This window comes from Magallana gigas, chromosome 5 (genome assembly GCF_963853765.1).
Source record: "Magallana gigas chromosome 5, xbMagGiga1.1, whole genome shotgun sequence".
Lineage (NCBI taxonomy): Eukaryota > Metazoa > Mollusca > Bivalvia > Ostreida > Ostreidae > Magallana > Magallana gigas.
Genome location: NC_088857.1, coordinates 11,933,047 through 11,950,659, shown reverse-complemented (window position 1 = coordinate 11,950,659; position 17,613 = coordinate 11,933,047). Strand labels below are relative to the sequence as shown.

General features: G+C 33.3%; 2 protein-coding genes across 30 annotated transcripts in view; one reads left to right on the top strand and one right to left on the bottom strand.

The window, feature by feature from the left end:
* Positions 1 to 14,746, top strand: part of LOC105335035 (nck-associated protein 1) — a 33,353-nt gene extending 18,607 nt beyond the window's left edge. For 8 of the 28 annotated variants that reach the window (XM_066084536.1, XM_066084541.1, XM_066084538.1 and 5 more), the window contains 11 exons: positions 134 to 154; positions 1,716 to 1,798; positions 2,163 to 2,243; positions 6,024 to 6,044; positions 7,015 to 7,099; positions 9,498 to 9,515; positions 9,888 to 9,929; positions 10,882 to 10,992; positions 11,279 to 11,391; positions 11,620 to 11,715; positions 11,870 to 14,746. In XM_066084536.1, the coding sequence (XP_065940608.1) occupies positions 134 to 154; positions 1,716 to 1,798; positions 2,163 to 2,243; positions 6,024 to 6,044; positions 7,015 to 7,099; positions 9,498 to 9,515; positions 9,888 to 9,929; positions 10,882 to 10,992; positions 11,279 to 11,391; positions 11,620 to 11,715; positions 11,870 to 11,983 (785 nt within the window). In that variant the 3' untranslated portion in view covers positions 11,984 to 14,746. Of the gene's footprint in view, positions 1 to 133; positions 155 to 1,715; positions 1,799 to 2,162; positions 2,244 to 6,023; positions 6,045 to 7,014; positions 7,100 to 7,376; positions 7,413 to 9,497; positions 9,516 to 9,887; positions 9,930 to 10,881; positions 10,993 to 11,278; positions 11,392 to 11,619; positions 11,716 to 11,869 lie in introns of all 28 variants that reach the window. The other 20 variants (XM_066084556.1, XM_066084555.1, XM_066084554.1 and 17 more) reach the window with 12 other exon arrangements.
* Positions 14,013 to 16,283, bottom strand: LOC105335019 (uncharacterized). Of its 2 annotated transcripts, none has more exons than XM_011438692.4 (3): positions 16,125 to 16,283; positions 15,291 to 15,539; positions 14,013 to 14,751 (listed from the first exon to the last, which is right to left on the bottom strand). In XM_011438692.4, the coding sequence occupies exons 2-3, from the start codon at positions 15,514 to 15,516 to the stop codon at positions 14,585 to 14,587; spliced, it is 393 nt and encodes a 130-aa protein (XP_011436994.1). In that variant the 5' UTR covers positions 15,517 to 15,539; positions 16,125 to 16,283; the 3' UTR covers positions 14,013 to 14,584. The 2 variants fall into 2 exon arrangements, with proteins under 2 accessions (XP_011436994.1, XP_011436987.1); XM_011438685.4 differs by lacking the exon at positions 16,125 to 16,283 and adding an exon at positions 15,774 to 15,889.
* Between the last annotated feature and the right edge of the window lie 1,330 nt (positions 16,284 to 17,613).

Below are 17,613 nucleotides of genomic sequence, written 5' to 3'. Positions count from 1 at the left end.
AGTGCACAACAGTAAAATAGAAAAATAACATGGCAGAGGTATAAAACTGTTAATAAAGTTGTTACAAATGAAAGCACAGTATGTAAGGACAATTACATAATAAGATTTGTAATGTGACCATGTATATCTTTAGATACAAAAAACCAGGTGTCAGGTAAGCCTTCACACAGTAACTTCCCTTGTAATACAGTTATTCCCCTTGTATCTCTATTGTATATCTTTATACTCTTCTAGAAGTGTCTATTTCTCTAACTGAATAATAAAGAACTGGAGTGAATTGCTAGTTTGAATGAAATTCCAGTTTAATTGGGGTTGAATTTGAAGTTGCCTTTTAACAATGCTATCAAAGAGAAAAAAATTTAGCTAAAAAAGAAGTTGACACCAATCTAACATTACAAACAGCTTATATGTCTATGATAGAGAAAGTCAAACAATCAAAACACTTCTTAAGAGCTTTGACTGAACTCTGCTTGCATTAGAAATGCTAGTAAATTCTGCATTAATTCTACAGTAAATTTTAGTGACTTGACCACGCAACCATACACATTAATTATATTTCGTCTGAATATCAATAGATTCATTTTTTTCTACAATGTACAAGAGTTACAGTTTATGTGCCAAGTGAGTTTGATTTGAGATGACTTTAACTAACAGCGGCAGGGCCCAAATACATAACGCATTCATTATCAATGGGAAGAATTATGTACGTGTAAGAAATACATGGGATTCAAGCGGCATAAGGATCAACATTTCAGTGCTAAGCTTCAACCGCATTCCATGATTACTGTATGGAACCAAGAAAGATCTTTGACCCCTTCCCCCTTTTTAAAGATCTTGACTGTTGTAGTACACTTCCTAAACACCTCAGCTCTCCTGGAATGTGGAGCTAAGGTTTACACTTCTTACCATGTTATGTCACTGTATGTGACTTGAAATTCTTCAGACATAGTTTGCATGCTGCATTGCATTCTGGGAGACATGGGTCTGTTTGTATCATGTATGAGAGGGGTACAGCAGTTCACATGTTGCTGTTGCATGTCAGTAAAGAGTGGTTGATTAGCACACCAAAATGGCTTGCATAGAATGGCTTAATCACTAAAAGTTTGGCTTAAATATTGCTTGAGCACACTGACAGTGTTGCAAGTTGTCAGCAGGTGTTAGCTTATAGAGATTGATTATTTGTATCCTACTTTTAAAAAAAAGATATAGAGTAATAATCATTTGTACTAATATGTACATTTAGAAATACCAACATTAATTTAGAATCAAAGATACGGAATGTTATAGTATCATTAAAGTGTGAGGGAAACTAATAATGATTAATCAGATATAAAAATTAATATTAATCAAAATGGTATTTTTTGTTGAGTTTCATTGTTATTTTATGGATTATGAATTATTTCAATTTTTACCTCCCACTTCTGTATGTAAATTTCAGGGTCCAGAGAGAATGTGATCAGTGTATATCATTGTTTATAATGTACCTCACCAAGATAGTGTAATTCAGCTTTAGAATTATGTATCATATTAACTCAGATTTCTCTACTATTTTGTTTATTGTTTTATTTTCTTCATACTATATTTTTGTGTTGAATTTCTGTGTAAGCAGACAGTTGTGTTGCTATAGTTGATCAGTATGAGGTAAGATCAATGTTGGATGTAAGGGAATTAATTTTGATTGCTGTAACTGATGGTCTCCCTTGTTTCTGTGACAGATGTGGACAGTGTTCTGATGAGGATGACCATCATAGGCATCCTTCTGTCCTTCCGATCCCTGGCCCAGGATGCCCTGCTGGATGTAAGTACATGCTTCACTTATTAAAGGAAATAGGTTAGGGAGACTTTCAAAGAACTGGCCATGTTATTTGGCATACTGGTTAACTATTTCGAACACATTTTGAGCATAGTTGGAAACACTCCATTTTCTTTTGGTCCATTAAAAAAAAATGAATTACATGTACATGACTGTATAACTGTTGATCAACGTCATTAAACAATTTTGGTTGGAAATTTTGAGACGATGAGAGTACTAAATGTTGTCTTTGGCCATAGCAAGTATTATTGATTTTTTAGCCTTAGGCCAGATCAAAAATAAAAACTTTTATATAGCTTATTTTAAAAGTTGATTGTAAAATTAAGTGAGCTGTGTTGTGTGTGTTTAGGTGCTGGAGGACAGGATTCCGTTCCTGATGGCCTCTGTCCAGGATCTACAGCATTTTGTCCCTAACATGAAGGACACCAAGGTCAGTGACCGCTGTCGCTTCTGTCTTACTGATGTATACCGGTACTTACACAAACATTTACAAGTAACGTACTCCATGTTTCACTCGTAGACGTAGAGGGAACACAGCTAGGCTTTATCCCATGAAAATTAATAGAATTAGTGTAACCACAGGCATTTTGTAACAATAATTTCATAATGGTCAATATTGCAGAATTGCTCCAATGAATTGAGCGGATAAGACGATTGGCACACATTTGTTTGAATGGAAACATGCAGCTCTCTATAACATTATCATTTTGCTTAGATGTAGTTCTTCTATTTTATTGATTTCATGTATTTATATCGGTTCTCTCATGCTTTTGATGGGCTCACTTGATGTATATATATATAATAGATTTATATTAACTTTCCAAATCAGATATACATGTATGGTATACATGTATATATATATTCTATTACCCAGTAAAGGGGAGGAAGGGATGTGGGGCTGATGGTATTAAATGCGAACCAATTAGGAACAAATTAAGGTTAAAGTAGAATAATTCTATGAATCTACATGTATATTCAGGGCACTGTAAACCAAGTATTACATGTGTCAATTTTTCTTTGCAAATGATTAATTATTTGATAACAACTCAGCAATGTTTAATTTCTGCAAGCATTTTTTAAGTTCTTTATTCCATGCAGAAGGGTGTTTTTGTATCCACTCATGATAAAGATCTGTGAGCTTAGAGTGCCTCATGAATCTTGTGGATATTTATGGCACACAGCAAATACTTGGTCTACAGAACATCATACTGTATAGCAGGTTAAAATCACGGGCGAAATAGATAGCAATTTTTAGCTCACCGAGACGAAGTCAAGGAGAGCTTATGCTATACCCTCGGCGTCGGCGTCGGCGGTGGCGTCGGCGTCCGGACCTGGTTAAAGTTTTTGTTGCAGGTCCTGTATCTAAGCTATTATTTGTCCTATCTTCACCAAACTTGCATGGATGATGCATCTGGACCTACTTATGGACTTGAAAGACTTGGATGCTGAATCTGGGTCCTAAATTTCAGATGCTGGAGGAGGTTAAGGTTGTTGGACCAGGTTAAAGTTTTTGTTGCAGGTGCCCTTTGATAGCAATATCTTAGTTACTGCTGGTCCGTACTTCACCAAACTTGCATGGATGGTGTGCCTTATGATACTGATGCACCAGACAGGCTTGAGTGCTGAATCTGAGCTATAGGTTTCGGATGCTGGAGGAGGTTAAGGTTTTTGGAGCAGGTTAAAGTTTTTGTTGCGGGTGCCCATTGATAGCAATATCTAAGTTACTACTGGTCCTAACTTCACCAAACTTGTATGGATGATGCGTCTTATGATACTGATGCACCTGACAAGCTTGAATGCTGAATCTGAGCAATAGGTTTCGGATGCTGGAAGAGGTTAAGGTTTTTAGAGCTGGTTAAAGTTTTTGTTGCAGGTGCCCTCTGATGATTATATCTTAGTTACTACTGGTCCTAACTTCACCAAACTTGTATGGATGGTGCGTCTTATGATACTGATGCACCTGACAAGCTTGAATGCTGAATCTGAGCAATAGGTTTCGGATGCTGGAGGAGGTTAAGGTTTTAAGAGCTGGTTAAATAAAGTTTTTGAAACAGGTGCCCTCTGATGATGATATCTTAGTTATTACTTGTCCCTACTTCACCAGACTTCCATGGATGGTGTGTCTTATGATACTGATGCACCTGACAGGCTTGAATGCTGAGTCTGGTTTCGGATGCTGGATAAAGTTAAGTTTTTAGGAACAGGTCACATGTTTAATAGATGATAGTACTATTTCAAACTTGCATAGTTGATTTAACTGTAATATGAATGAATCGCAGAGGTAGCTTCAGATGCAGAGCTTGATCTCCATTATCAAGGATGCTAAAAAATAAATCTTAGTTATTACAGGTCCTAACTTCACCAAACTTTAATGGATGGTGTGTCTTATGATACAGATGCACCTGACAGGCATGGATGCTGAATCTGAGCCATAGGTTGCGGATGCTGGAGGAAGTTAAGGTTTTAATTGCTAGTGCCCTCTGATGATGATATCTTCAATAGTTACTACTGGTCCTAACTTCACCAAACTTGTATGGATGATGCGTCTTATGATACCAATGCACCTGATGGGCTTGAATGCTGAATCTGAGCCATAGGTTTCGGATGCTGGATGAGGTTTAGTTTTTTGGAACAGGTCACATGTTTTATAGATGATAGCTTGCATAGTTGATTTAACTTTATTATAAATTAAATGCACAGGTTGCTTCAGATGCAGAGCCTGATCTCCATTATCAAGGATGCTAAAGAAATCTCCTACCTCACTCAAACCAGCTCGATAGATAGATGTGTTTGTTGATAAATGATATAACATGATTCCTATGATATAGTATTGTTTGATATGAAACAATATTGTTTTATATGATACAATATGACATCTTATGTTATATTATAAAAAGTTATACGATAAGATATGATATTGTATCAATTTTTTTGATATTTTATATGATATTGTATCATGATATTGTTATGTATAGTATTGTATATTATGATACAATATTGTATAATATTATATTGTATTTTTAATTTATTATTTTATCACATGATACAATTACATAAGATATTGCAAAATATTATATTGTATCCTATGATACAATATTGTATATTCTATAATATTGTATCATACAATATTGTATAATATGATATTGGTTTCAGTAATATAGAATTATTTCACATGAAATTGTATAATATGATATTGTAATATTATATAATATTGTATCATACGATATTGTATGATATGATATTGGTTTATATGATATATTATCATATCACATGAAATTGTATTATATGATATTGTAATATATATTATTGTGTCATATGATACAATATGTATTTTATAATATTTTACTTTATCACATAATATTGTATCATTTGATAAGATACAATGTTGGAATCAAATTATATTGTATTATATGATATAATATCATATAATGTATCAAATATGTTTCAGTGTCATTCAATACAATATCATACTATATTATACAATATAATATCATGTTTCAATGTTATGTTGTATTATGTTGTATTATGTAATATGATATTGTAATATAATACTATAATACTATTATTGTATTATATTTTATGATATTGTATTATGTGATCAAATACAATAAGGTATAACACAATACAATGTCATATCATTCGTTACAATATCATATCTCATTATTGTTTATTACGGTATTTTATTGTATTATATGATATATATTATAAATATGACATGATACAATATTTAATTTTATATCATTGTATTGATTAACATATGAACATATGATTATCATAAAAAATTTTATCAGATGATATACGATATTTTGTCAAAACAGAATCCATGAATATCCAAGATCATAAAGTATGATTTTCATATAAAATGATAAAGGTGGTCTTATGAAGGTGATGTCTCATAAGGGTGATGCTCCGTCTCGGTGAGCTTAGTAATCTATGATTACCTATGTTTAAATTTTGCAGCATATCGCAGTAGATTGAATTTGCGAAGAACAAAAATTTGTAAAACATAAAATTCAAACCCAATTGAATTTTACAAAATACCAATAATGATTATTTGCACATCTGTACTAGTAACCCAAGTTCCATCTGGTACCATACATATCTCAGTACAAATTCTATAAAATACAGTACGCATATTAAATCCCCTATCGATGTTAATTGGTTATCCTCGTTAGCCTCTGATTGACGCAGCGTATTTTTCACCTGACAGTACTCCCACATGAAGCAGCAGGTTTGTCTATGTCTTGTTTGGCTTTTGTGTTCTGTGAGCTGTTTACAAATATGAACTGTGTCTAGGAGCATCATGTAGTAAAGTAAAGTGTGGTTAATGCATGGGGAGGGGGGAATAGAGCCAATTTTTTCTGTTCAATATTCTTTTCAGAGTGATGATATGTCTTCGGTTTTCCAAAACGAAATTCAAATGGTCCAAAATTACTGAATCTTCTTTGACATCTCAAAATTAGAATGTTCATATTTGTAATTTTTCTCTGGATTTTTAAATATTATTTTATTTTGTTTGAAAAAACTCTGTTTTTGATGTTTAATACACACTGTGCTGTTGTGTATAGTTTGTAGAGATTGCCACAAGTCTAATCCCAATATTGAGTCTGATTTGAATGATGTTGATTCAGTGACTTTTATACATTTATTGACAATAGTGTTCAGTAAAACTTAACTTACCTTCTGTTCATGATTGTGTATAAATTGTAGATTTAAAGACTTATCCCTGTATTCCAATACCTTTTGTGCCCTACCTTTTGTATCTGTAATTTTATCCAATAGATATAAGATTAAAGCTTGTTCTTTTTTTTTGAATTTGTCACAGAAAGATGCTTTGTGTGCCTGTAGATTGTATGTTTGTCTAGCTTTGATTTAGGAGTGTGTTGTGTTGGTAACACAGATTGTAGAATATGGAGGTACATAGTACCTGTAGTATTGTGTAGTTTAAACCTCTGGACACTAGTAGTGACTGTCCTGTAGATGTAACATAGATTGCTTTTAACATGTCTTGTCAAAGATTTTGAAGATATTTACATACATGTACCTCACATTATACCATTACTTGTATAATCAAAGTTTTATCTCTTTTTAACATATTGTTTCTTTTACAATTCAATTCCATTACTTTTAATTTTGATTCAAAGAATAATGGGAAAAAATGTAACCATGGTAACTGGTATGTTTTTTGTTCCAATTTTCAGGTGGTCAATGAGATGGCGTCAGCAGCCGGACTGTCATGTGACATAGACCCCCTGCTGATCAGTGCACTGAGATCCCAGAAAAATGGTGGGTAGAGGGCGCACTTGCTCCATTGCTTCTTTAGTAGGGCTCACTCAATTTGATATAATTAGCAGTGGCTAGTATATGTATAAACCCCACAGCAAACTTTCAAATTCTTGCTAGCACTGTTTTAATTTCATTGCTTTGATTTTAGTTTGTGTGGGATTTTTATTTATAAGTTTTACATTGATTCTGTAAAAAGACAAAGAGTGATTTTACTGATTTGCTAATTTAATGCTTCATCATTGCTAGTAACTTTTTTTTTGATGTGTTGATTTTAAAGTTTCACAAACTAAAGATAATAAAGGGAAGGGTAAAGGTAAATATGTTACAGATGACCTGTATTTGGAGGTGGCTGGTTCGAATGTTTGTTACGGTTGTAGGCGGAACTGTGTTTGATGTCACTAAACAGATGCATGTTTCACTGCAAATCAACTCAAGCTTTATGCATATAGTCAGAAAAATTTCAATTCAAAAAGACAGCTTTAGTTAGGATGATTTTTTTGCAGCGAGTTTGCTCAAATAATAGACTGATTCAAAATTACATGTACCGGTATTAGTCATCCGTATTCTTCAGTTCAATTTTTTTGGAAAAGAGAAGAAATAATGGCACGATGTTTTTTATAGTGCTTCACGGAACAGTGGTACAGAAATCATGTGCTTAAAAGTATTTGTGCTTCATCATTTGGCTTGAATTTAAGAATTAATGTCAATACCATAAGATTATGCCAATCTTGACTAAAATGAATGATGTCATCTTAATTTGTGCTAGGTAATGACTGGAAATGAGCTTTGAACGTAAAAGTGTTGTGCTGTGTAATACATTAGTGGCATTGTCACTGCTTTTATTTATTCATTATAGGATTGATTTGCAATTACCCAACCCCAAATTAAAAAAAATGTACAATTTAGTCATTTAATACTGGTATAAACACAGATTAATGAAGTCACTATCATTATACATGTAGCGAAGTTTTATAACCAAGGGTCTCAGAAAATACTTAATGATTTTTTGTACAATTTCACACTTAAAACAATCTCAGCTGCAGATTTTAAGAATTTACAGCATTTGAATTTGATATAGACAATGAATCCCTTGTAACAAACTGTGTTAAAGTTCCAAAAGATTACACTGGTTACATTATCCAAAAGTTTACACTGGTTACATTATCCAAAAGATTACACTGGTTACATTATCCAAAAGTTTACACTGGTTACATTATCCAAAAGTTTACACTGGTTACATTATTTTTGTAAGTTTTCTATTAACTTATATCCTTCAATTTACAATCTATCTAATAGAAAGATTTGTATATGATTCATCAATGAGCACATCTGATATTTATAGGGAGTTCAAAAATAAGCTTAATTTTTAATTACAAATCCTTTTTACCGAACTTTAAGGAATACAGATATAGTGTAAAGTAAATATATAAATCTTTAGGAATATCCTTTTATCTAGTTTTACTGTACATGAATGTTGATATGATGCTGCAGTGTTTGTTGTAGCCTTTTATTGATTAGAATTGGTTTTGGAAATAGTTAGTGTGAGCTATAGTTCAGGGGTTTGGATAGGGAGTTCAAATGTACAAAATAAAATACATTTGAACTTCAATATCTCGAACACTGATATGTTGAATACCCAGATATCTCAAGATAATAACCAGTCTCATCTAGTTTAAGTTAAGGTCAGACGACACGTTCCTCGAGAATCTTTTTTGTATCTCCTTGTAATAAAGAGTTCCAATAAAAAATATTAATTTTATAATTATTTTAAAAATGATTAAAATTTAATTGGATGTGGTTATGTGTCTAGATGGCCGAGTGGTTAGGACCGTGGCCGCTCACTGCTAGAAGCGTATAGGTTCTAGAGGTCGTCAGTTCAAAGCCCCGCCCCGGCCGAGATAGAGTTCCAAAATAGTGAATTTTACTGTGCTGTATATGTATTTATTTTTACATCAGCAATTCAAGTGTATTTTCAAGAAGATCATATAGGAAATTGCATACTCTAGTATTTTGCAGAAATACCTGGTAAGGTACCCTAATTTTTGGCAAGAAAGCTTGTCAAAATAGTAGTAAACCATCAACAAATTCCTGGAAAAAGTTATATAAAATTGAGGAACGTGTCGTCTGACCTTAATGAGGTTTAACTATATAACAAAAGTACATGTAATTGAGGCAGCAGATTCATCGTGAACGTTTTAAGTGTAAATGTAAACTATGTACGACTGTGATAGCCAAGAGATGGAATAATTTCAGAATTTTAATAAATCAAAGCATTACCAGGTATTTTGTAGTTTTATCAATAAAAAAATAACTTGCCTTTAAGTTATTAAAATCACTCCCAATTTTCTTACAAAATGTTATAATAATGTTTATGAAACAATCTCACAACTTTACATAGCCGGAGAACCCGAGTATAGTAAGTACCCACACACTGTTTCATGTCTGTCCAATAAAGTTAAACAAAGGTAGTGAAAACTGGTGCATTCTACACAGATATAAAAACCTACCGACTGTGATGCTGGAAATGGTAGGCCTGTATGGAGCATGTCCTTCATAACGCATGATCAGAAAAAAAATCTAACAAGTTTAACACAAATAAAAGCATTGAATTCTGCTTGTTTTACATTTCAATAAACTCACACTATAACAAAATTTAATCTTATTTAGACTAATGGTATGAAAAATATTTCCCTAGAGGATGTTTTATTTTGACCTGGAAGACATTAGGTTTGGGGCTGTGCGAGGCCGAGTACCCCATTTCTTTATGTATATTTATCTCTTGTTTTAGAGGACGGCGAAAGGAAAGCGTCCACTTCTAGTGACACGGAAGGTATCCCAGTCTGATCATGCAGGCTTTAGCTGCGATATTATTTTTGGTTTATAGATAAATGACTCTCCTCATAGCTTTTATAGCTTTTACAACTTTAGCTTTGTATACGATTCCACCATTTTGTACATTGTATTCTTTAAGGAAAGGTAGGTTTTTCTAGACTATGAACTGAATTGAATCCTGCAAAGTTTCTTAGTTACGATGCACATGTTCTAGGATGAATGTAATATCACACCAATGCATCATTTAGTATGCAGATATGTTTAGTTCCTTTATATTACACTGATATACAGTCTGGTCATGTTTGTTCCACCATACTCCTCGGAAGTATGTCCTGATGACCTTTATATGTTTACAGATTTTTATACATCTTTCCTCTTTGACAAGAATTTGCATGAAGGAATGCATATAGCAGTAAACTCTTTAAGACTTGACTGAGAATATCCATCCCTATATAGAATAGATTTGTATGATATCTTAACTTCACAGATATATCCTTGACATTTTATGCCTTGTATATGCATTAATGGTCTCAAAATAGACATACCCAGTACATGTCAAATTGTTGGAGTTTGGTATTTGTTAATCAAAATCTCCATCAAAATTGGTACAAATTCGTCAGATTTTTAGTAGAACATGTAACTCATATCATTGTAAATTCTGAAAATTTAAACTTATATTATAAATGTAATGTCTACTGGTAAGTAATTGATCTTTTGAATACCATTAAATTTTCTATTGTCATCAGCTTTTAAAGTACATGTTTACCTACAGTCTTCAAAATTTCCACAAAGTCAGCTTCTTGTGTTTTTTTGTACATTTTTAAAACCAATGCTTTAATTTCTTTAGCTTTGCTGCTTTAAAAATGACTAATAATATTATGAGCTCTAGCTTAAGCCAAATTAGAGGATACTTGTACTGTAGTTATAATAAGTTGTGTTTCTTTAACCAGTGGCCAATGAGAGTGACTATGAGTTGGCCTGTCTACTGATGGTCTTTGTGGCTGTATCCATACCCACACTGGCCAAAAAAGATGTCTCCGTGTTCAAGGCCTCACTGGAGGGTAAGTACAATTATAATTTTAAAATCATTTACAGGAAAGTGATTGAATGTTCACGTCTGTTTGGTATATTGTTCTATAAATTTCAGATCTATCATTTCTTTTTACTTTCTCATTTGTCAAAGATGATAGATTTTTTTTTTCATTTTCTTTATATACAGTCGATTACAAACTGAATTCATGAAAAACTCCAATTCATCATACCACAAGTATTCCTCAACTGATTCACTGATTCAGCCATACATATGTACAGTAAAAATATATATGTTAATATATGCATGCATTACAGGGAATCTGAGTAATTGTCACTGTTTGGCCAAAGCGGTCAACCAGATAGCAGGTGCCCTGTTTACTATCCATGGACCAGGCGACGTGTCAGACAGATTACAAGAGTTCCTGGCTGTAAGTCTACCCCCCCGCAAAAAAAAATAAAACATAACAGGTGGCCTTAAACTTCCGTATAAATGGTTAATTAAAAAGAAAATGCTGAATTTTTAACCAAATGAATAAAAATAATGACTCAAACAAGTATGCTGTACACAATTAGTAGCAGCAAGGAGCAAGGAATCAATTATCAATTTATAAAACATATTGGTATTCACATTGACATTTATTTATGTTTGATTGCAGCTTGCCTCTTCAAGTCTGCTGCGACTTGGTCAGTCCCAAGAACAAGAAAAAGAAACCTTCAAGAACAGGGAATCAGTGTACATACTTTTGGATCTGGTGAGTAGCACAGAACAATATGTTAACTCATTGAACTGAGGAGCTGCTGGAGCCCCCCTTATTATAACTGATGTAAATCATGGAACCTCTTGTTATTTATTGAATTATCCCAGTGTATTACAGCACTCAGACTTGAGTTTTCCTCTTTCCACAGATTGTGCAGGAATCACCATATTTAACCATGGACCTCCTCGAGTCCTGTTTTCCGTACGCTCTTCTAAGAAATGCCTACCACACGGTGTATAAAGCATCCGCAGTGGACAACTAACTCTCGTCATGGGATCAGGAGGGGGCAGGAAGTAGAAATCAGACTCACTAAAACAGGAGGCCCAACCAAGGGGTCAGGGATTCAGTGATGGACAGCATTAACTCTCGTCTTTACCAGCTTTGTGAATAATGACAAACATATGGATCAAAGTGTAAACCGATATGTATAGGTCCTCAGTTTTGTATAGAATGTTACTCTCTGTCAGAAACAATAGAAACCAAAGCAACTGTGCCACTTTTATAAGGTTCTTTCCTTTTTCACAGAAATAATAGTGTTATTTTTTTAGTTATGGCTAATTTTACATAGAATGATTATGATTTGTAACGAACAAATAGGCAAGTTGTTAATCGTCATTGTGTAATTCAGATCTAACAAGGTAAACACTGGGTATTTTTATTAATGTATCATTTGACACAGAAAATGTACCTGTGCATAATCTTTGTGTATCATTTTGTTCCCAAGACAAGTGCAATATATTGTAAGTTGAATTTTACCATTACATGCTAGCTAAATGTATAATGTATATACATGTATGATGTGTTTTGGCATTGCATATTATTGTATATAGATTCATATAAATTTCCCCATAATATATACATGTAGATAATATGTAATTGACATGATGTAAAGTTGTACTGGATAAAGTAACATGTATGCGTAGAACATTTAAGCTACAGTATTTGTGATATAGATCTGAATGCGTAAATTTTTACTATGTCTAAGTAAAGTATGTGCATGTACTTAATGTTTTTCTACATGAAATATTAATTAACGTAAACTTGAATAAATGAAGTTATACAAATGTATTCAGAGCTGCTTTTTAAAATCATTTTTAAGGTTATTTCACTGTATACATGTACTTTTAATTTCCATCTGCTGAGAGTGAAACCCCCATAAATGATGTTGAATGGTATTTGCATAACAATACACACTATTTCAAGCGAATTGTGTATTTAGAGTTATTAGTGGTACTAAATCTGGCCTTATGAAGCAATCTAATTTCTACTTGCCAATAATGGTCTTTAGCTGTTTACCTTAATTGGCATAAATAGCAGTTGTCAGTCCTTTGTTATTTTTTTGTATATACCATTTTATGAAATGTAAACAAAAAAATTGTTAGTTTAAGGTTGATTTGGAATGTTCTGGTTACTTTTATAATTTCTTTCAAAGAAATCATGTACTTGTTACACGAAGTATCCCATTCCTCTGCAAACAAATAATCAATGTTTGATGAGAAATTTTATAGCCAATAACACTTCCTTTTACTTCACTATGAAGGCTATGGTTCAGGTTGCAATGCTGCCTCTGGTTATTTGATTGTGAATTACGAAAGAAATCTACACAGTAGTGTTCAATGAGTCATGTCTGTTGATAACAGTGGGTACAGCATTAATGAACCATGAAATGTCTGACCATATGCCTGGGTAGTCACGTCTTATTTTTATCAATCTGTCCTGTACCTGTCCAGCTAACAGCTGGGAGTGGGTGCAAATTCAGTGAGCCATGAAATGTCCAACTGAAATCCAGGGTAGTCATAATGGCCCAAGGGAACTTTTACTCTAAACATGTACTTGTGTAGGAAGTTTGTTTTGGTTTTGTATGGCAACTGTTCAATGAGACACTAGGAGAATAACAATACATTCTGCTTATAAACTATTTAAAAATCCCTCTACTGTATTATAAACATGACTTTTCACTAAGTATCAGCTGGTCAGAAAAAATTATTATGACAATGTACATCACAACACATGTACATGAACAAACAGTTGATTTTATCAAATAAGGTGAAATTTTAAGGGAGAGAGTCTTGATCAAATTCTTTGGAAAAATTATTATCATAATGGCTATTTTAACAAGTACGGTTAATCAATACATCTACATGACTGTGTAGATGTAATAACATAGAGTTTAACGTTTTTGATGGCAATTAACTGCTTTGTATAAAATCTGGAAACTTCAAAATGTGCTGACAAAGAAACTGCCAGTTAAATAAACTGTTTATTGACTTGTAACAAGGAAGGAATCAGTAGAGGTGTTTACATTGGTTTATTTATAACCATGATATATCATATGTAATAAAAACATGTTGATATACAAAATACATGATATTATACAATAATTATTTATACTTGTGTAAGAATTTATAAAAGTTTTGGGGTAAAAACAAGTACTGAATTTTATGTTCAATATAAACCCGAAGTAATTTGGGCCCTTAAAATATTTTCTCAATTTAAAATTAAAGGGGTCAATGTTGTATGACGATGAAATCACTTTGCACTGGTTCCTTGAATATCCCTGCTTCAAGTATGTTTAAAAATGGAAAATGAAGCCTTGCACATAAAACTTAAATTCAAAGAAGTCTGAAACACTATATACAGATATATATGCTATTCCGTGATAATCGATGATTGATGGATTAAAAAAATGTCAGAAATTGTGTCACTAGAAATGAATTGTCTGAAGTAGTCAATAAAACTGTTTTAATTATATAATTTTAATATATCCATGAAGAGTTAAAAGACTGATAATCACAAGAATTCCTGACTAAAAAACGGTGTCCATGGATACATAAGCTGTCTCTTTTTCAGATCTACTGTGTTGCTATGGTGCATGACCTCCCTTGGTTCCCACGTTACTGAGCGTAAATCCGATAGCCACGGCAAGAATAATTGTAATGCCCAGTGTAGCCATTGCGATCATAAACGCGTGATCTGCCCATTTCTCAGCGTATTTCATGTCTCCGTCGTAGTAGGAACGTGTCGACATTACTGCAAAAGACATAGAAAAGAGTTAGAGGTAAACCACAACAACAAAAACAGAAATCTTATTTGGGTGGTTGAGAATGCTGTTCATTATCATTATCTGGATATATTACATGGAAAGAAGATTAAATATTGTCATTTATGCATAATATTTTCTTTAATTCAAAGTTATTTATATTACATGTAAATCATCTACTGGCAACACTTAATTTTAATATTTGATAAAGATAAAAAAAAAATCTTGCATTTTGAATGAGCTTTTAAAATCTTGTTTATTTATGCAAATGAACTATAATTAATCAAGATTTTTTAAATTTTCTCTTGAGTTATAGCTCCAAAAGTGCGAACTATGGGATTGACGTCATATATGGTAAACAAGAAATGAATTGGCATTAAGAAAGGTCACTGTTGCGTCAAACTTTCCCCATTTCTAAGGTGCTCCTATTCAAATGACATTTAAGATCAAGCATCATGCATTGCTTTCACAGAATTTGAGTTAATCAAATCAGGAAATGTAATAGATGATAGTGCTTAATTATACTTACTGGCAAAAACAATAGCAATGGGACCAATGAGGGGGTTTAAGATGGTGGCTACGATGGCCAAGGGGAGGTAATTGTGGGGTTTCCTTCCAATGTAGTGTCCATTTATGACAGTACGGTTCACAAATACTGGATCTTTAGTCACAAGGATTTCTTTGGACCATGTGGATGAGCTCTCGTAGTAATCCGGCCCAACATTGGGGGTGGTGGCTCCAGGAAATGCACTCATGTTTTCTTTGTGCAATCTCAGCCCTGGAACAAATAAAGCCAGACATATAAAGATTCCGTTAGCTAATGTATGTTATAACAACTGAAATCTAAAACAAAATAACAATTAATGTTCTTTTCTAGGAAAAAAACCAGGAATCAATTTTGGATTTCAAATATTAATTGAATAACCATTTATTATTTTATCATTTACCAGGCATCGATCTATCAAAATTTTCAATGAAGAGCACCAAAAGAATTCATTTTGATCCAGCTTACCATAAGCGTCTAGCTCCAGTAACACAGACATTGTGATGGTATGGTGTGTGATAATGAAATGAGGGATAATTATAGGCAGGTATCTGGAGCTAGCACAGACAACATGGAACGGGGGACTTTGAAACACCGCTAATTAAGCAATTATTTTATTACTAGGCAATAATGTGTATGCTGTTTATTGTCAATATACATGTATATTGTCCTTTCGGTTGTCAATCATCTCATCACCTGTATACGTTTTGATCTCCGCTTCTATCGATAAAAAACGCACACCTTGCTATCTCTTTTGGACTCTTATGGTTTATGAACTCATATACTTACTCCAAATGATAATACAATAAGAATATTTACCTTTACATCACTGAATTTCTCTCAAAAAGTATCTGCGTCTATTTCCTCACTCTCAGTTAAAAAAATATGAGTCACAAGCTTCCGCTTTACCTGTCTCAGGTGTGTTCGCGCATGCGCTGGAACTCAAATGTGTAAATAAACAATTTTTAAAACACGACAAGAATTTTTCTGTGTAACGACAGGGATATTTTCAGTCTAGATTAAACTACAATTTCTTTAATTGAAACATGGATAAACATACAATTTTACATATACAACGTGAATAATTGATAGCTTAAAAAATTGATAAAGATATTTAAACATATGAATTAATGTACGATTTTCACAGTCAGAGACTTCAATAAAAAAAAATATCGTTGGTTTCTTTATCAATCCACGCATTATCAATGATGGTTTCATGTCTTGTAAAATCTCTACAAAAAGATGATGTCCGCTACATAATTAACACACCCGCAGACTTCCTAACATTGCAAGATCAAAGACGCCGCGGTCTGTTTACATGACCCAACAGACGAGACCCATCTTTCCCTTGAATTTTACATCATGGGTCTTGTATCCTCGTTTACACGTATTGTAGTTTAACAAAAGATGAAAAAGTCAGTCTATAACGATAAAACTGTTTAAAATAATTTTAATGAATGTGTTTAGTTTATTTTTATAATTCGAGATCAGTGTACTTACCAAACGACATGTAATGAATTAGAATTAGCATAGGTGTCGGAACGGGGGGGGGGGGGGGGGGGGGGGAGGGGGCGTTGCAAAGTTGGAGGGTTCAGCAACCCCCCCCCCCCCCCCCCCCCCCCACACACACTTTTTTTCGCTGCAAGTGAAGTTGTAAAATTTACCTGAAAAAGATCTAAATATTAATAGTGATATTGAAATTGAGGTCATAGGTATTGGATTTGAGAAATCTTCTTTCGCGAGTAAGAGTGGAGTTATAGTAATAGGTAAACTAGCCCCCCCCCCCCCCCCCCCCCCCACACACACACACGGATTAGGAAATTCGTGATTTTGAGAAAAAAAATTTGGCAGGTAAGATTGGAGTTATGTGTATACTCCCCCCCCCCCCCCCCCCCCCCCCCCCGATTAGGTTTTTCATGATTTTTGGAATTCTTGTCAAGATTTCTGATGATTAGTCTACCCCCCCCCTTTCAATTTGCTTCCGACGCCAGTGAATTAGGAGAGAATTAAATTTCCAATGATAGTTGAAATGATTAATGAGAAAATAATATAATAGAGCTACATGTATATATATATATAAATGAATGAAAGAAAAATTCTTTACACTTACAGAAATGATGCATCGTACATGATATTAGTTAATTAATTCTGATCATGCGCTATGTACAGTTAATTCGTAAGAGCAATGTCGTGTGCAAAATGTAGTTTGTAATTGTTTCAACAATATTACATCCATTACAAACGTTTTTAAAAATATTCGTAGATTCCATGAAAATCGAAGATTTCTTATTTGATTTTAACATGCTGT

What these genes read in the sequence shown, in the direction of transcription:
- LOC105335019 (XM_011438685.4), bottom strand. Translation starts at nt 15,804, where the DNA reads ATGTCTGTGTTACTGGAGCTAGACGCTTATG. An exon ending in ACTGGAGCTAGACGCTTATG is followed by an intron (nt 15,540 to 15,773) that starts GTAAGCTGGATC and finishes TATTTGTTCCAG; the next exon opens with GGCTGAGATTGCACAAAGAA. An exon ending in CATTGCTATTGTTTTTGCCA is followed by an intron (nt 14,752 to 15,290) that starts GTAAGTATAATT and finishes TGTCTTTTGCAG; the next exon opens with TAATGTCGACACGTTCCTAC.